Here is a 19907-nt window from a genome sequence, read left to right as displayed (position 1 = left end):
AGTCCTTGAAAACAGGTGGGACATAAAACAGCATAATTCTAGTGTGGACTAGAGCTGATTGGATGGAATGACACATTTCACATTGGATTCTTGCTTTTAAGTGATGTAAAGAGACCAAGTAATGCAGTCTAGTAAACAGAAGCATTTGAAACAGGTCTGATATGTCTAACAGAGTCAGGAGAAATTAATACCTTTTGTAGATTGTACACATACACACAATTAAACATATATACGTATGTGTGAGGAGGCAGAGAAGACGGAATGGGAGAGAGTAAAAATGAAAAAGGAATCCTGATAAAAGTCAAGGTAATTCATTCTAGTACTGTAGATGTAAAACTCTATGAAATGTACTTTTTTCAGCCATTAAATCTATTTGCTAATGACTTTTCCTCATTTTTTAATTTTAAGGTAACAAGACCTTCCTTTAAGATACAAATACAAATAAACATTTTCTTTGACTCTGAGAATAGCTTTTTGGCTGAGTTTTTTATTTTAGAATTAGTTTTTTGATGTGTATGTCTTTCATTCTTTGGAAAGAAACATAAAATTAAATATAAGTTTAAAAATGTCTTGACTTTTTAAAAGTTTTTATTTCAATTCCACTAAGTTAACATACAGTGTAATATTAGTTTCAGGTGTACAACATAGTACTTCAGCACTTTCATACATCACCCTGTGCTCATCACAACAAGTGCACTCCTTAATCCCCATCACCTAGTTCACCCATCCCTCACCCCTCTTTCCTCTGGTAACCCTCAGTTTGTTCTCTTAAAAAAATGTGTTGACTTTTAAATTTCTGTAAGTTCCATGGCTACTTCTCAGGTTTGAATAACCTGAGAACATCCGTTTATTTTCCCTTATAGACCAGGGAAGTTTTTAGCTTCTTTCTGTTACAACCTGAGTTAGTTGAGAATTTCATTTTTTTCAGGGACTAAACAGAACTCTGTTTATAGAAGTTTCTCTCAATTGGTGCCCCTTTTCTCTTTAACATACAATTTACCTTTCAATGGTTCAGATACACTGAGAAAGAGGCAGAGTACCTGAGCAAGAAAGTGGTGGCTAAAGAAAACAAAATTCGTTTTAGAAGTAGTCAGGTAGTCAGGGGTGAGGAAACTTCTGTTGGTTCCCATTCTTCTCTGCCCAAATACTTTCCTAGGACTTGCCAATGTTTAAAAGCCCACAATTAGAGCTTAATGTATTCCAGAATTAGCGCTCCATGCCTCCATTTGTTTGAGCTAAACAGGAACTCTCCTTGGACTTTTTTTTTCTTTTTTTTTGGAGGGGGAGCTTATTTTTTTCCAAGCAAAATAGTATCATCTATATTAAAAATATATTAAATTAATGATATTCAAAGAAAAGAACACTTTGCTTACCTAGGATGGTTACTTCAAAATGTCCAAGGCTTAGGGCACTCTTAAAGTCCTCAAGGTTTGGGGGCCTTCCCTCTGGTGGTACGTACTTTGCAGGCTGAGAATTAAACTGCTCAATAAGAAACTTTCTCTGCTCAAAAATAAATCTTCGTGGAATACTTTCAGGATAAACATGGCTGTAATTCAGGTGATCAACTAAGCCAAACTTTTTCTCTTTCCACAGCTGACTTTCCCACCTTTCGGTTATAGTTCTTTTGGCTTTTCCTGCGGTACTGGTGCTTGCGCTTTCTTGACCTATTAAAGAAAAATGAGATAGATACAATGGACTTGCAAACTAATCAAATTAAATCACTCAGTACAAAAAAGTACAGATTAATGAGGAATAGTTTAATTAACTTTAAAAATCAAATAACCACATATAAAATGTAAATTGAATGTCCAAAAGATAATTCTTATTAAAGAGAAGAGAGAACTAAATTCATTTCAAAATAAATTTTCCTTCAAAATATTAAAAACTGATAGTTTTTCTCTGTTGCTGGAGTTATGAAGATTTGTAATTACTTTCCTTACATGTTTTCTGTATTTTCTAAACTCTCTTAAATAAGCATATTTTAGGGCGCCTGGGTGGCTCAGTGGGTTAAGCCGCTGCCTTCGGCTCAGGTCATGATCTCGGGGTCCTGGGATCAAGTCCCACATAGGGCTCTCTGCTCAGAGGGGAGCCTGCTTCCCTCTCTCTCTCTCTCTGCCTGCCTCTCTATCTACTTGTGATCTGTCTCTGTCAAATAAATGTTTAAAAAAAAAAAAAGCATATTTTATATTCAATGACAAATTCAAGTTAAGTCCAATTCATAATTGTTAGAGATGTGACCACCACTCACTATTGGTGGAATTTAAGCTTCAAATAAAATTTGTTAATCTTTGCTAAAAGGAGCCTGAACAGACACAAAATACAGTCTTCTTCATGGATATAATTCTCCTTCAAGAAAATCACTTATTATATATGATACTCCTTTCTGATCTAAATAACATGGAAGACAAAGAGGGAACTAAACTCAGATGAAAAATCCTTTCAGTTCTTAATTGTTTTCTATCATCAAGTCAATTTATCACTTATGTACAGTTTATATAACACATTTAGTTTCTAAGGCAGAATATAATTTCTCCCCTACACATCATGACATTCATTCATTCTTTCTTTCATTCAACAAATAATTAGTGAGTACTTCTTATATATATTCCAGATACTGTGCTAAAGAATTTGGTAAAATAATATTTTAATTGAATAATACACCCTGGGAGCTGAAGGCACATGACATAATCAGAAAAAATAGATATTGGAAACAGACTCTCATGTTGTCAGTTCTGCTAGCTGAGACAAGCTGACAGCAACTCCCTTCCAGAATTTACCAAGGCTGCTGAATTGCTTCCTTGCAGGTGGCCCATGCCTTGGTGCTCATTATTATCCTCCGTTAAAGAACCATGCTAGCACTGAAGGGGGTTTCAATAGCAAAGTTTCAATGTGGTTGATACATAACTTCTGCTTTTGAAATATGCCCTATTCTCACACCACTTTTTTTTAAACCTCCCCAGAGACGTACTAAAAATTTCTTATGGGGTAAAGTTCTAGACTGAGTTGTAAATGAAGATAAAGAAGTTGAATACACATTTCTCACTCTCCAAGAATTCAAACCTCTGCAATATTATAAGAGTTTAATTCAAAATTCAGCTGATGAACACACTTAATCTCCTATAATAATGCTTGATAACAAAAAGGATAAAAAAGGTAATCGCACATGAAAAAGAATGGAATTAATAAAAGCCAAGAGAAAAACCCAGTTAACAGGATTAAACTGAGAACTGTAGAATGATTTAAACTTTTTTATTTTCTAAAATAGGCTTCCGTTCCCCAAGCTGATGAAAGTACATAATTAGAACAAGTAGCTATCACAATGACTCAAGTTATAGTGAACATTTCTGACTTATTCTAAAATATAGCATGCAAAAAAACAAGTTATAATCTATTCCAATTTTTAAAAATTAAATAATCACATCTACCTTACAGGAAAAAAAATCTTATGACTGACCCCGTCAGGAATAAGTCAGAATATTTGTTATGTTTTGTTTGAGTACTGGTATCAAGGACGAGCAAGGTATAAATTTTTATCTGAAAAATTACTCTGAATATTCTGCTTTCTTTTTTATTTTAGTAACTTGGGACTGTAAGTACCTACCCTGATTATATGTTCACAATTATTACGAATGGGCATGATCTCAATACAAGAGATACTGTCAGTCACTGCTTGTGAATGGCAAGATTTTAAAGGCAATAATTAGGAGAAAAAATACATCTAGAATTCGCATTTTTCTAAAAATATGATGGAAAATTATGAACTGGAATTCTTTTATTTTTAGTTTGAATACTACTAAAATTACCATGTGTAACACATTATGTTTTTAAGCCTAATACACAACAAAGATACAGGTTAATTACCTAACAAAATTATGTTTTTGCATATATATGTGTACATATATATATATATATACACACACACACATATATACATGATTATATGTTATAATCATAACTTATTTTAATGATTCATTTTACCCTAATTTCTGGTGAGAGTAGACTTAGGTTTTAGTGGAGAAAATTTTAGTAGAAGACCACATTAAAGTTGTGAGGTTAAAAAACCCCCCAACATATTATAAACATATGTATGTAAGCATGGTGATTTTGTTTCTTCACAAAATCTACTCCGAGCATTTTATTATACAGATAAAAATGATGTGTAGGGATGTATGGAGGCATTTAGGAGGGTGAGGAGCTATTTTCTTTGCCTCTTCCCCGCTTACATCAACTAACTTCAACTTGGTGTAAGAGCTATAAGGCTAGAAAAGAACAGGGTATTTTTTCATTCAGTAGCAAGTATAAAATAGACTTTTTAAAAAAATGTGTAAGTCAGAGGCTACCTGTAATGTTTTGTGATCTCAGTAATACTGTTACTGTCATACTCAACAGTGAAAAATTGAAAGCATTTTCTCTAAGAACAGGAACAAGACAGGATATCCTCTCTCACCACTTTTCTTCAATAGAATATTGGGAGTCTTAACCACAGCAATAAGGCAAGAAAAAAAAGTCACCTAAATTGGAAGGGAAGAAATAAAACTGCCACCATTTGCAGATGATGTAATATATACATTCCTAAAGTCTGCACCAAAAAAACCCACAAAAAACAAAAAAACCCACAAAAAACAAAAACCAGTTAGAACTACAGAACAAATTCAGTAAAGATGAAGGATACAAAACCAATATACAGAAATGTGTGGTATTTCCATACACTAGTAACTATCAGAAATAGAAATTAAGAAAGCCATCTCATTTACAATTGCACCAAAAGGAAAAAAAAAAACACCTAAAAATCAATTTAACCATGGTAGTGAAAGACCTTTACTATAAGACACTGATGAAAGAAACTGAAGATGACACAAACAAATGGAAAGATAGTCTCTGTTCATAGACTGGAAAAATATTGTTAAAATGTCCATACTACTCAAAGCAATCTACAGATTCAATGCAATCCCCATCAAAATTCTAAGGCATTTCCCACAGAGCTAGAACAAGTACTTCTAAAATTTGTATGGAACAACTAAAGATCCTAAATAGCCAGTGTAATCTTTAGAGAGATAAACAAAGCTGAAGGTATCATACTGGCAGATTTCAAACTATAGTACAAAGCTTATAGTAATCAAAACGGTATGGTACTGGCATAAAAACAGACACACAGATCAATGGAAGAGAACTGGGTGCCCAGAAAGAAACCCACATATATACGGACAATTAATTTATGGCAAAGGAGCCAAGAGCATACATTGGAGAAAGGACAGTTGTTTCAATAAGCGGTGCTGAGAAAACTGGATAGCCCCATGGAAAAGATGAAACTAGACTGCTAACTTACACCATACAGAAAAATTAACTCAAAATGCATCCAAGATTTGAATGTAAGACCTGAAACCATAAAATTCCTAGAATAAAACATAGGCAATAAGCTCCTAAGGCACTAAGACATCAGTCTTAGAGACGTGTTTCTATATCTGATTCCAAAGTCAAGGGAAGCAAAAGAAAAAGAAATAAATGGGATTACATCCTACTAAAAAAAGTTTTGCACAGCAAAGTAAACCATCATCAAAACAAAAGGGCAAACTACTCAACGGGAGGAGATATTTGCATATATCTGATGAGGAATTAATATCTAAAATACAGAAAGAACTCATACAACTCAACAATAAAAATAAAACTGATTTAAAAGGGGCAGAAGATCTGAATAGACACTTTCTCAAAGAAGACATACAGATGGCCAATAGGCACATGAAAACAAGTTCAAACCACTAATTACTAGGAAAATACAAATCAAAACCACAACAAAATATCACCTCAAACCTGTGGAATGGATATTATAACAAAGACAAGAGATAAATATTGGAGAAGGTGTGGAGAGAAAGGAACCCTCACATACTGTTGATGGAAATGTAAATTAGTGTAGCTGCTAGGAAAACAACATGGAGCCTTTAAAAAAATTAAGAATAGATTTATCATACTGATCTAGCTGCTCCACTTCTGGATATTTATCCAAAGACTACAACACCACTAATTTGAAAAGATATATACATCCTTATCTTCATTGTCACATCATTCGCAGTAGCTCCAATAAACATCTTAGAACATGTCTCCTTGTGTACTCAACACATAGGTCAGAGGGTATAACATATTTGGTATTGTCAAATTACTTTCAAAAGTAGTAGTACAACATTTATATGAGAAAGGGGAGCATGACTCATTTTCTTTGAAATACACACATATCTGCTTATATTATAAAACAAACAATGGAAAAATACATTATAGAATGAATTAAAAAGTTACCTACAGTGGGTGAGAAGGAATCAGGTGCAGGGAACAGGGATAAAAGATAAACTTTTTTTTTTATAAACTTCTTTAAATATATATTCTTTTTCTATATTTGACTACTGAACTATGAAAATAATTTAGAAAATTAAGTATTTATTTAAAGAAATCAATCTTTAAACATCGAAATAAAAGACATGAACCTAAATTTCTATCTACTTGATAGTATACCCATATAGAGAGAAATATCACAAGTGGCTTTAAAGAATAATAATTCATGAATCCCTAGTTGGCATATTCAAAGACAAAATAATCGCAAAACAAACAAAACAAAACTTAAATTTTTCTAGTAAAATTGTTGTTACAAATGTTGAGTTGATTATTCTGGAACTATTTTTATATGTGGTGAGTGAAAGCAAATAAACTACTATGTTTAATATTCTGATTCTATCATCTCCAGGGTCTTCAGAGCCAGGATTCTTGCAATGGAAAGAAGCTTCTTCTATCTTTATCACCTAAGACAAAATTCTGCAGTTGTGAATTTGAATTGAAAGTATAAAAATGAAATCATGACATATTTTGTTTTAACTAAGCAACCAACCAGTCAGCTGAGTACATTTTCAAATTCTGTCCACTGCAAAGGCTTCAAAATAATAACTAGACCAATACCAATCAACACTCATAATGCATAATCTGTAGTCTTTAGATACCAGAGCTCTGTGGAAAAATAGCTGATTCTATGCCTGGAGCAGAAAATGTTCACAATGAACGTGGATATACTTTGTCAAACCAGTTATCAAAAAGCTATTAAAACAATTAGAGTCATATCAAAAGGACTCATAAGCAAATTTTAAGAGTTTCCTACTAGCCAAAGACAAAATAGCATGACCAGCAATGAGTATGGTAATTGCAACAGAAAGACACACATCAAATATATTTAAATCTATGAGTTCATAGCATTATTAAAAATACCAACAACAGGGGCACCTGTGTGGCTCAGTGGGTTAAGCCTCTGCCTTTCGCTCAGGTCATGATCCCAGCGTCCTGGGATCGAGCCCCGCATCGGGCTCTCTGCTTGGCGGGGAGCCTGCTTCCTTCTCTCTCTCTCTCTATGCCTGCCTCTCTCCCTACTTGTGATCTCTATCTGTCAAATAAATAAATAAAATCTTAAAAAAAAAATACCAACAACAAAAAACGAATAGGTGATCTTTGGAACATTCTAGGGATCCAACCCATTACTTTGAAAATTGATAAAGAGAAAGAATCAAGCATCTATCCTGCCTTTCCTCAATGAACTGTACATCTTAGTAACCAAATAATAAATTAGAAGTTTTTCCTTATAAGGCTATTTCAGTTACTAAATGAAGAAGGAGTGACAGAATTAGGTTATGACCATTTTACAGCCTCTTATGAATTAATGGACCTCAGCATTTATTATCAGCAGGCACTAACAATATCAAGAAACAACAAAACTTTATGAGTTGAGGAAAATGGCAGAGTAGGCAGCTCAAAGCTTCCATTCCCCCCGCCCCGGAACATTAAAAAGTATGTAGAAACTGTCAGAAATTACGTTGTCAGAAATTTAGAAAACAATCAAAGTTTACAGCAACAAAGTGAATGCCAAATCAAGAAAAAGTTCACCTTCAGGGTGCCAGAGTGGCTCAGTCAATTAAGCATCTGCCTTTAGCTCAGGCCAGGATCTCAGGGTCCTGAGATTGAACCTCCCATCTGGCTCCCTGCTCTGCAGGAAGTCTGCTTTTCCCTCTCCCTCTGACCTTCCACCCAATTGTTTTATCTCTCTCAAATAAATAAATAAAATCTTTTAAAAAAGAAAAAGATCACCTAAAAATATTAGGAAAACTTTGTGGCAATTTTACTTGCCTTTGTCCCACCCTCTCCCCAGCAGGGTAGGATTCCTGAAGAAGGAAACCTGCATTTCCCTAGTATGGGACCCTGGTACAAGATTCTAGAGGAAGCAGAACAGATATTATTCACAAATTATTGTGTTGTTCTGTTCTAACATGTCTGGAAGATTTCTGAAGGACTAATACAAGACTTCTGTCTCTGTTTCACCTAATCTGGAACTCAAGCAGGCTGGAATAGCAGCGGTCATTGCTAGAAAACATTAGAATGTAGACAGAGAACCCACAGACACCTGGGGCAGAAGATTACAGTTGAGACCCTAAGGCCAGAGAGGAAAAAGCCAGGGACAACATTTTTGTTGGGAAATTGGTGTATTCAAAAGCATTCCTGTATCTTGGGTAATTTAGAAAGGCAAGTGCACATTCAGGTTAAGATGCATATGCAAAAAAGACCTCAAAATGGATGAAAGACCTCAATGTGAGATAAGAATCCATCAAAATCCTAGAGGACAACATTGGCAATAACTTCTTCGACATCGGCTACATCAACTTCTTTCAAGACACATCTCCAAAGGCAAGGAAAACAAAAGCGAAAATGGGACTTTGTCAAGATGAAAACCTTCTACACAGCAAAGGAAACAGTCAACAAAACAAAGAAGCAACCCACGGAATGGGAGAAGATATTTACAAATGACACTACAGACAAAGGGCTGATAGCCAAGATCTATAAATACCTTCTCAAACTCAATACCCAAAAAACAAATAATCAAGTCAAAAAATGGGCAGAAGACATGAGCAGACACTTCTCCAAAGAAGTCATACAAATGGCTAACAGATACATGAAAAAGTGTTCATCATTAGCCTTCAGGGAAATTCAAATCAAAACCACATTGAGATACCACCTTACACCAGTTAGAATGGCAAAAATCGACAAGGCAGGAAACAACAAGTGTTGAAGAACACGTGGAGAAAAGGGAACCCTTGTTTACTGTTGGTGGGAATGCAAGTTTGTGCAGTCACTTTGGAAAACAGTGTGGAAGTTCCTCAAAAAATAAAAAATAGAGCTACCCTATGACCTAGCAGTTGCAGTACTGGGTATTTACCCCCAATATACAGATGTAGTGAAAAGAAGGGCGATATGCACCCCAAAGTTCATGGCAGCAGTGTCCAAAATATCCAAAATGTGGAAAGAGTTGAGATGCCCTTCAACAGACGAATGGATAGAGAAGATGTGGTCCATATATGCAATGGAATATTACTCAGCCATCAGAAAGGATGAATACTCAGCTTTTGCATCAACATAGGTGGGACTGGAAGAGATTATTCTAAGTGAAATAAGTCAATCAGAGAAAGTCAATTATCATGTGGTTTCACTTATTTGTGGAACATAAGGAATAGCATGGAGAATATTAGGAGAAGGAAGGGAAACATGAAAGGGGGAATCAAAAGGGGGGGGAACCATGAGAGACTATGGACTCCAAGAAACAAACTGAGGGATTCAGAGGGGAAGGGATTGGGGGGTGGGTTAGCCTGGTGATGGATATTAAGGAGGGCATGTATTGCATGGAGCACTGGGTATTATAGGCAAACAATGACTCATGGAACACTACATCAAAAACTAATGATATACTGTATGGTGACTAATATAACATAATACAAAAATTTAAAAAAATGTGTAAGCCAAGGATTCTATATCCAACAAAACTGTCCTTCAAAAATGAAAGAGAAATTAAGGCATTAGAAAATTAACAAAAGCTGGAGGACCTACCCCACAAAAAATGCTAACAGGAGTCCTTCAGGTTGACATGAAAGGACACTAGGCAGTAACTTGAAGCTTTATTTAGAAATAAAAATCTCTACTAAAAGTAACTACACGGGCAAATATAAAAGCCAGTATAATTGTATTTTTAGTTTGTAGCTCCACTTTTTTTTTACATAAAAACAAACATCTATAAAACAAAATATAATTATAAATCATGTTATAGAGCATACAATGTATACAGATGTAATCTGTGATAACAAGAACATAAATGGGGAGGATGTGAGAGCTGTATAGGAACACAATTTTTATAGCTTTTGAACTTACATTGACATCAATTCAAACTACATTGTTATAAATTTAGAATATAAAATTTCACCCCCATGGCAACCATAAGTAAAATATCTAAAATATATATAGAAAACAAAATGTGAAGGAAGTCAAACCAAGTCGCTATAAAAAAAATCTACTCAACATAAAAGAAGGCAGTAATAGAGGAAATGAGGGGCAAAACAGTATAAGAGAAACTGAAAACAACATATGGCACAAACATGTCCTTTTGTATCAAAAATTACATTAAATTCTATAAATGCAGAGACTGGAAAGTGGAAAAAAACACAGGCAAAGAGATGCTGCCTATAAGAGACTCAATTTAGCTTCCAGCACACTAATAAACTGAAAGCAAAGGAGTAGAAAACACTATTTTATGCAAATCGTAACCAAAGGGGAGCTGAGATGGCCATAATATCGGACAAACTAAAATTAGAATAAAAAAAACTGTTACAAGAGAAAAGGGGGAACATTATTTGTTGATAGGAGTCAATTTATCAAAAAGATATAACTATAAATTAATATGCACCTAAAAACACAGTCCCAAAGTATATGGAAAAGAACTTTTACAGAATTGAAGGAAGAAATAGTTCTACAATAATAGTGGGTGACTTTGGTACAGCACTTTGAGTAATGGAAGAATATCTACAGAGAAGGTGAATAAGGAAAGACAGGTACAGACAACACTATAAAACAACTGGAACATGTATGGAACACTTTACCCAACAACAATGGAATATACATTCTTATCAAAAAAACACATGAAACATCTCCAGGATAAACCATGTATAAGGCCACAAAACATGTCTCAATAAATTTATAAAGATTGAAATTATACAAAATATCTTGTTTATTTTCATTTTTTTCAGATTTATTGAGGCAGAAGACTAAATTTGTATATATTTACAGTGTACAATATGATAGTTTGATATAAGTATACACTGTGAAATGAATACCACAAGCAAGCTAATTAACATTCATTTCTTCACAGTTACCTATTTTGTTGTAACACTGAAAGTCTACTCTTAGCAAATTTAAAGTACTAAATATAGTATTGTAAACTATAGCCATTATGCTGTACATTAGATTCCCTAGAACTTAATCATTTTATAACTTAAAGCTTGTATTTATTGACCAACTTCTCTCCATTTCACACAGCCCTCAGCTCTTGGCAACTTCTGATCGCTCAGGTTTTCTGAGTTCTACTTGTTTAGATTCCACATATAAGTAAGATCATACAATCTTTGGGTTTCTATGTGTGGATTATTTCACTTAGCACAATGTCCTCCAGGTTTATCTGCATTGTCAAAATGGCAAAATTTCCTTCTACTTTATGGCTGAATGCTATTCCATTACATATAGATAGATAGAGATATCATATTTATTTTAAAGATTTTACTTATTTATTTGACAGACAGAGATCACAAGCAGGTGGAAAGGTAGGCAGAGCGAGAGAGAGGGGAAGCAGGCTCCCCACTGAGCAGAGAGCCTGATGCGGGGCTCGATCCCAAGACCCCGAGATCATGACCTGAGCCGAAGGCAGAGGCTTAACCCACTGAGCCACACAGGTGCCCCAGAGAGAGATCATATTTTTTTATCCATTCATCAGGCAATGAAAAAGAAAGTTGTTACCATTACAAGCTGCTGTGATAATGCTGTAATGAATACGGTAGTACAGATACAGCTGTGATACTGTTTTTATTCCCTTTGGATATATACTAGAATTAAGGTTTCTGAAGTGTATGGTAGGTTGATCTATGTTCAGTTTACTAAAAGACTTGCATATGCATACTGTTTTTCAAATAGCCATATAAATGTACAATTTACATTCCCACCAACAGCACAAAATTTCCTTTTCTCCATACCCTTACCAACACTTACAAAGTATCTTCTATGACCACAATGGAATGAAACTACAATAGTTTAAGGAAAACAGAAGAATTACCAAATATGTGGAAATTAAACAATACCCTCGTGTGTGTGTGTGTGTGTGTGTGTGTGTGTGTGTGTGTGTACACAGTCTGGGCTGACCACCATTATGGCTCTAACGCCTGACTAGAAAATGGGCAGTAGTTGCAGAGAAAACCTACATTAAATGTGGATTTCTTTAAATAATACACTTAAGCAACTATTAGGTCAAGAAAAAAATCACAAAGGAAATTAAAACTACCTGGAGATGAGTGAAAACAAAAATATAACATAAAACTTACAGAATGCAGTGAAAATGCTATCAGAGGGAAATTTATAGCTGAAATAGGAGAATTAAAAAAGAAGATCAAAAAAAAAAAAAAAAGAAGAAGACCTCAATTCAACTACCTAACATTATACTTTAAGGAATAAGAAACATAGAAAATTAAAGTCAAAGTTAAAAGAAGGAAATAATGATGCTTAAAGCAGAAATGAAATGGAGGATAGAAAAATAATAGAATCTATGAAACCAAAATTCTTCATTTGAAAGATCAACAGAATTATTCTTTACCTAGACTGACTCCCTAAAGAAGAGAGAAAACACAAATAATTAACATCAGAAATGAAAATGGGATTTATTACAGAAACAGAAAGTATTAGAATACTATGAGCAGTTCATATGCTAACAAATTAGATAACCTAGATGAAATAGAGAAATTCCTAGAAATAAATTGCCTAAACTCGCTCAAGAAGAAATAGAAAATCTCCAGAGATCTATAACAAGAGATTGAATGGGTATTCAAAAATCTTCCAAACAAGAGAAGACCAACATCAGATGGCTTCAACGGTGAATTCTATCAAATATTTAAAGAATTAATGCCAACCCATCTCAAAAATCTTCCAAAAAATAGAAGATGATAGAATAGAATACTTCCTAACTCATTTTATGAGGGCAGTATTATCCTGATATCAGTATTACCCTGATACCAAGGTCAGATAAAAAAAATCACTAGAAAAGGAAATGGCAGACTAACATATCTTAATAATATAGATGCATAAATACTCAACAAAATCCTAGCAAACCAATTTCAATAATTTCTTAAAAAGATTATACACCATGACCCAGTATGATCTAGCCAAGAAATGGAAGGTAGTTCAACAAAAAAAGATCAGTAAATATAATACATCACATCAATAGAATGAAGGTAGTACCACATAATCATCTTATCTGGTACCAAAAAAGGCATCTAAGAGCTTGAGTTGGAAGGTACATGTGGGAGGAGCACATTCCCTAGCTGAATGGGCATTGTGTTCCAGAATGGCTTAGATTATCAGAAATAAGAACACTATTAACTAGAAGCTAATAATTAATAAACCAGAAAGGTTTCTGATAAATTCTGCGAAGACATAAATTCCAGAAAGGAGAAAGAAGATGGCAGCAGAGTTGTAGGACCCTACGCATATCTTGTTCCATGAACACAACTACATAACCATGAAATTATCCTAAATACCCCATAAATAGACCTGAAGACTGACAGAACAAACTCCACAACTAATGGGAGAAAAGAAGCCACACCAAAGATGGAGCAGGAGACATGACTGGCTTTGGTAATGTACAGAAGGCAGAAATTTAGACAAAATGCCAAGATGGAGGAATCTTGTTCCAAATGATGGAACAAGGTAAGGCCATGGCCCGAGGTCTAAGTGAAACAGATATAAGTAACATGCCTGATGGAAAATTTAATGCAACAATCATAAGGATATCCACTGGGCTTGAGAAAAGACTAGAAGATGTCAGTGATATCCTTACTACAGAGAAAGAAACAGTTAAAAAAGAATCAGTCTGAGATGAAGAATAAATTAAATGAGATTGAAAATAGGCTTGATGCAATGAGCATTAGGCTGGAAGAAACAGAGGAATGAATTAGTGACCTAGAAGACAAAAAATGGAAACCAATGAAGCTGAAAAAGAGGGAGAAAGAAGAATAATGCAACAAGAGAACAGACTTAGGGAACTTAGTGACTCCATAAAACATAGTAACATTTGTGTTATATGTGTCACAGAAGAAGAAGAGAGAGAAAAGGGGGAAGAAAATTTATTTCAAGAATAGCTGAAACTTCCCTAATCTGGAGAAGGAAACAGACATCCAGATCCAGGAAGTACAACACCACCCATCAAAATCAATAAAAGCAGGCCAACACTAAGACATATTGTAATTAAGCTGGCAAAACAGAGTGAGACAGAAAAAATCTTAAAAGCAGCAAGACAAAAGAAGTCCTTAACTTAAAAGGGAAAACTCACAAGGCTAGCTGGAGATTTCTCAATAGAAACTTGGCAAAACAGAAGGGAGTGGCATAATATATTCAAAGTACTGAATAGGAAAAATCTGCAGCCAAGACTACTCTATTCAGCAAGGCTATAATTCAGAATAGGAGAAATAAAGAGTTTCCCATACAAACAAAAACTAAAGGAGTTTGTGAGCACTAAACCAGCCCTTCAAGAATACTAAAGGGTACTCTGAGTAGAAGGGAAAGACCAAAAGTGACAAAGACAAGAAAGGAACAGAGAAAATCTCCACGAACAATGACAAAACAAGTAATAAAATGGCACTAAATACATATCTGTCAATAATTACTCTGAATATAAAAGAGCTAAATGCTCTAATCAAAAGATATGGGTGTCAGAATATATTAAAAAAAAAAAGACCCACCTATATGCTGTCTATAAGAGACTCATTTTAGTCCTAAATACAGCTGCAAATTGAAAGTGAAGATATGGAGAAATATTTATCATGCAAATGAGTATCAAAAGAAAGTCAGAGTAGCAATATGTATCTTGGAAAGTCTTTAAACCAAAGACTGCAACATGAAATGAAGAAGGGCAGCATACATAATAAAAGGGACAATACAATAAGAAGATATAACAATTCTAAATATTTATGCACCCAACATGGGAGCACTGAAATATATAAAACAATTAAAAATAAAGGAGCTAATTGATAATAATATGATTATAGTAGGGGCCTTTAATACCTCACTTATACCAATGGACAGATTATCTAAACAGAAAATCAACAAGGAAACAGTGGCTTAGAATGACACACTGGACTTAACAGATATATTCAGAACATTCCATATTAAAATAGCAGAATATACATTCTGTTCAAGTGCACATGGGTCGTTCTCCATAATAGATCACATATTAGGTCATAAATCAGGCCTCAAAAAGTAGAAAAAGACTGAAATCATACCATGCATCTTTTCTGACCACAACATTATGAAACAAGAAGTCAACCACAAGAAAAAATTTGGAAAGACCGCAAATACATGGAGGTTAAATAGCATGCTATTAAACAATAAATGGGTAACCAGGAAATCAGAAAACAAATTTAAAAATACAGGGAAACAAATAAAAATTAAAACCCAATGGTCCAAATCCTTTAGGACGCAGCAAAAGCTGTCCCAAGAGGGAACTTACAGCAATACAGGCTTACCTCAAGAACCAAGAAAAATCTCAAATAAACAACTGAGACTTACACCTAAAGGAGCTAGGAAAAAAAAAACAACAAATTGAGCCTAAAGCCAGAGAAGGAAGGATATATAACCTTTATTATATAAAGGTTAGAGCAGAAATAAATGATACAGAATCTAAAAAAAAAAAAAACAACTAAGAGAACAGATCAGTGAAACCAGGAGTTGGTTTATTGAAAAAGTAATAAACCTCTAGCCATACTTATCAAAAAGAAAAGAGAAAGGACCCAAATAAAATCATAAAAAAACAGAGAAGAAATGAAAACCAATTCCACAGAAATATAAACAATTATGAGAATATTATGAAAAACTATATGCTATGAAAGAATTTGAAGAGGACACAAAGAAATGGGAAGATATTACATACTCATGGATTGGAAGAACAAATATTGTTAAAATGTCTATACTACCCAAAGCAATTGAGAGATTTAATTCAATCTGTATCAAAATACCAACAGCATTTTTCACAGAAATAGAATAAACAATCCCAAAATTTGTGTGGAATCACAAAAGACTTTGGATAGCCTAAGCAACTCTGAAAAAGAAAAAAAAGCTGGAGGCACACAATTCCAGACCTCAAGTTATATGACAAAGTTGTAGTGATCAAAATAGTATGGTATGAGCACAAAAATAGAAACATAGATTGATGGAACAAAATAGAAAACCCAGACAGGAACCCATAACTACATGGTCAATTAATCTTTGACAAAACAGGAAAGACTATCCAATGGGAAAAAGACAGTCTCTTCAACAAATAGTGTTGGGGAAACTGGACAAGGAACATGCAAAAGAATAAAACTGGACTACTTTCTTATACCATAACAAAAATAAACTAAAAATGGATTAAAGATCTAAATATGAGATCTGTAACCATAAAAATCCTAGAGGAGAACACAGGCAGCAGCCTCTTGACCCCAGCTGTTGCAACTTCTTACTAGACACATTGCTGGAAGCAAGGGAAACAAAAGCAAGAATAAACAATTGGGACTATGTCAAAATTAAAAGCTTCTGCACCATGAAGGAAAGAACCAACAAAACTAAAAGGCAACTTATGGAATGGAAGAAGATATTTGCAAATGACATGTCTGATAAATGATTAGTAACCAAAATATATAAAGAACTTATACAACTCAACAACTAGAAAATGAATAATCCAATTAAAAATGGGCAAAGACATGAATAGACATTTTTCCAAAGAAGACATAAAGATGGCCAACAGACATGAAAAGATGCTCAGCATCACTCATCACTGGGGAATTAGATATTAAAATTATAATGTGATATCACCTCATACCTATAGGAATGACTAAAATCAATTACAGAAGAAACAACAGATCTTGGTGAGGATGTAGAGAAAGGGGAACCCTGTTATGCTGTTGGTGGGAATGCAAACTGGTACAGCCCCTGTGGAAAATAGTATGGAGTTTCCTCAAAGAGTTAAAAATAGAACTATCCTATAACCCAACAATTGCACTACTAGGTATTTACTCAAAGAATATAAAAATACTAATTGAAAGGGATATATGTACCCTGATGTTTATAGTGGCATTATCCATAATATCCAAATTATGGGAGCAGCCCAAGTGCCCACCCACTGATGAAGGCATAAGGAAGATGTGGCACGTGCATGTGTGGGTGTGCACCCATGTGCGCGTGCTCACAAACACAATGGAATATTACTTAGCCATAAAAAAGGAATGAACTCTTGCCATTTGCAATGACATGGATGGAGCTAGAGAGTATTATCCTAAGCAAAATTAGTCAGAGAAATATAAATACCATATGATTTCACTCATATGTGGAATTTAAGAAACCAAACAAATGAGCAAATGGGAAAAAAGCGAGTGAGAGGCAAACCATGAAAGAGACTCTTAAGTATAGAGAACAAACTGATGGCTATTTGAGGGGAGGGGAGGGGTGGGAATGGGTGAAATAAGACAGGGGTTAAAAATTGCTCATATTGTAATGAGCACCATGTGTTTTATGGAAGTGCTGAATCACTGTTCTGTACACCGAAACTATTATTACGTTGTATGTTAACTTACTGGAACTTAAGTAAAAACTTTAAAAAAAGGCATCTGACAAAATCTAGCACCTGTTCATCATTTAAAAAAAACTCAGAAAACTAGCAGTAGATGGGAATTTCCTCAGTATGAAAATAGGCTTTTATAAAAACTGCACAGGTAAAATAATACTCAATGATAAAGTACTGAAAGCTTTCCTCCTAAGTACAGAAACAAGATAGGGATGTCCACTTTCACCACTGCTATTCATCATTGTAGTGGAAGTTCTATTCAAATAAATTAGATAAAAAAAGAAATAAAGGGGCGCCTGGGTGGCTCAGTGGGTTAAAGCCTCTGCCTTCGGCTCAGGTCATGATCCCAGGGTCCTGGGATTAAGCCCCGCATCGGGCTCTCTGCTCAGCAAGCAGCCTGCTTTCCTTTCTCTCTGCCTGCCTCTCTGCCTACTTGTAATCTCTCTCTGTCAGATAAACATTTAAAAAAAAAAGAAATAAAATCAATTCATATTAAAAAGGAAGAAATAAAATGACCTCTGTATGCATACGACATAATCCCATGTATACAAAATCTGCAAGAATCTGCAGGAAAGCAACTAGAGCTAATAAACCAGATCATAATATTTGTACATTACAAGATCAACACACACAAGTTAGATGAGATTCTATAAACCAACAATAAATAATCTGAATAGGAAAGTAAGAAAGCAATTCCAATATAATAGTAACTAAAAAAAAAAAAAAAGAATAAAATACCTAGGAATAAATTTGAGCAATAAGGTAAAAGACGTCTGTACTAAAGACTACAAAAAAAAAAAAAAAAAAAAAGACTACAAAACATCGATGAAATAAAATTAAGAATACCTAAACAAAAAGAAAGACATCACTATTCATGGACTGGAAACCTTAATATTATTACTTGATCAATATTATCTAAAGCAGTCTACATATTCAATTCAATCCCTATCAAAATTTCAAGGGCCTATTTTGCAGAAATGTTAAAAACTGGTCCATAAATTCATATGTAATTATAAGGAGTCCTGAATGCTAAAACAATCTTGAGTAAAAATAACGAAGTTGAAGGGCTCACATATCCCAATTTCAAAACTTAGTACAAAGCTACAGTAATCAAAATAATGTGATCCTGGCTGGCATAGAGACAGACATATAGACCAATAGAATAGAACTGAGAGTCTAGAAAAAAACACATACAATCTATGGCCATTTGATTTTCAAAAAGGGTATCAAGTCAATTCAATGTGGGAAAGAATTGTCTTTTCTATAAGTGGGATGGTGACAACTGAATTTCCACATACCAAAGAATAAAGCTGGACCCCTATTCCATAGCATATAGAAAATTAACTCAAAACAAAATATTTAGGTTATGTTCCTACATTTAGGACTAACAACCTAAATATATGAACTAAAACTATAAAACATATAGAAGTAAACAGGAGTAAATCTTCATGATCTTGGATTTGACAATGGAATATTAGATATAACACTAAAATCATGAGATTGAAACAAATATTTACTAAAGTATTGATAAAGTATGTAAAAAAAGAAAAATTAATAAATTACACTTCATTAAAATAAGCAAAAGTAAACGAAGAAGGATGTATTTTACCTTGTTGATGAGTTGGACTTTATTTTACAGATGGTAGGATGTTCATGAAATGTTTTAAGCAAGAAATATGAACTGGTTTTTAGTGTTTTGAAAAGATAGCTTTGGTGCCAGTGTAGAGGATGGATTTAAATGCTTCTTCTTATTACCGAAGTCTAGGAATTTTTATTCTGTCACTATTTTATTGTTTAATTGTCATAAGTAAACATTGATATGTGTAAAAAAACCCATTTGTGCATCACAGGACATTATCAGGGAAGTGAAAATAAAACATAAAATAGAAGAAAACATTTGCAAATCATATATCTGAGGATTTAATATGCAGAATAAAAAAACCCAAATCCAACAGCAAAAAGGCAAACAACTCAATTAAAAAACTAGCAAAGGAAGCCAATGTACATCTCTTCAATGAAGACATAAAAATGCCTAAAAAGCCCTTGAAAAGATGCTTAACATTGTTAGATATCAGTGAAATACAAATCAGAATCACAATGATATTTCAATTCTCACTAACCAGAATGGCTATGAGAGAGAGAGAGAGAGAGAGAAAAGAAAATAAATTCTGGAAAGGATTTAGAGAAATTAGAGCCCTCATACATTCTTTTT

At 34.0% G+C, this 19907-nt stretch overlaps 1 protein-coding gene across 2 annotated transcripts in view; it reads right to left on the bottom strand.

Moving 5' to 3' along the window:
• Positions 1–19907, bottom strand: part of RADX (RPA1 related single stranded DNA binding protein, X-linked) — a 75479-nt gene that overhangs the window by 14372 nt on the left and 41200 nt on the right. For both annotated transcript variants that reach the window (XM_045996260.1, XM_045996261.1), the window contains exon 12: positions 1374–1664. In XM_045996260.1, the coding sequence (XP_045852216.1) occupies positions 1374–1664 (291 nt within the window). The remainder of the gene's footprint in view (positions 1–1373; positions 1665–19907) is intronic.

This window comes from Meles meles, chromosome X, assembly GCF_922984935.1.
Source record: "Meles meles chromosome X, mMelMel3.1 paternal haplotype, whole genome shotgun sequence".
NCBI lineage: Eukaryota > Metazoa > Chordata > Mammalia > Carnivora > Mustelidae > Meles > Meles meles.
This window is presented reverse-complemented; position numbering and strand designations above follow the sequence as displayed.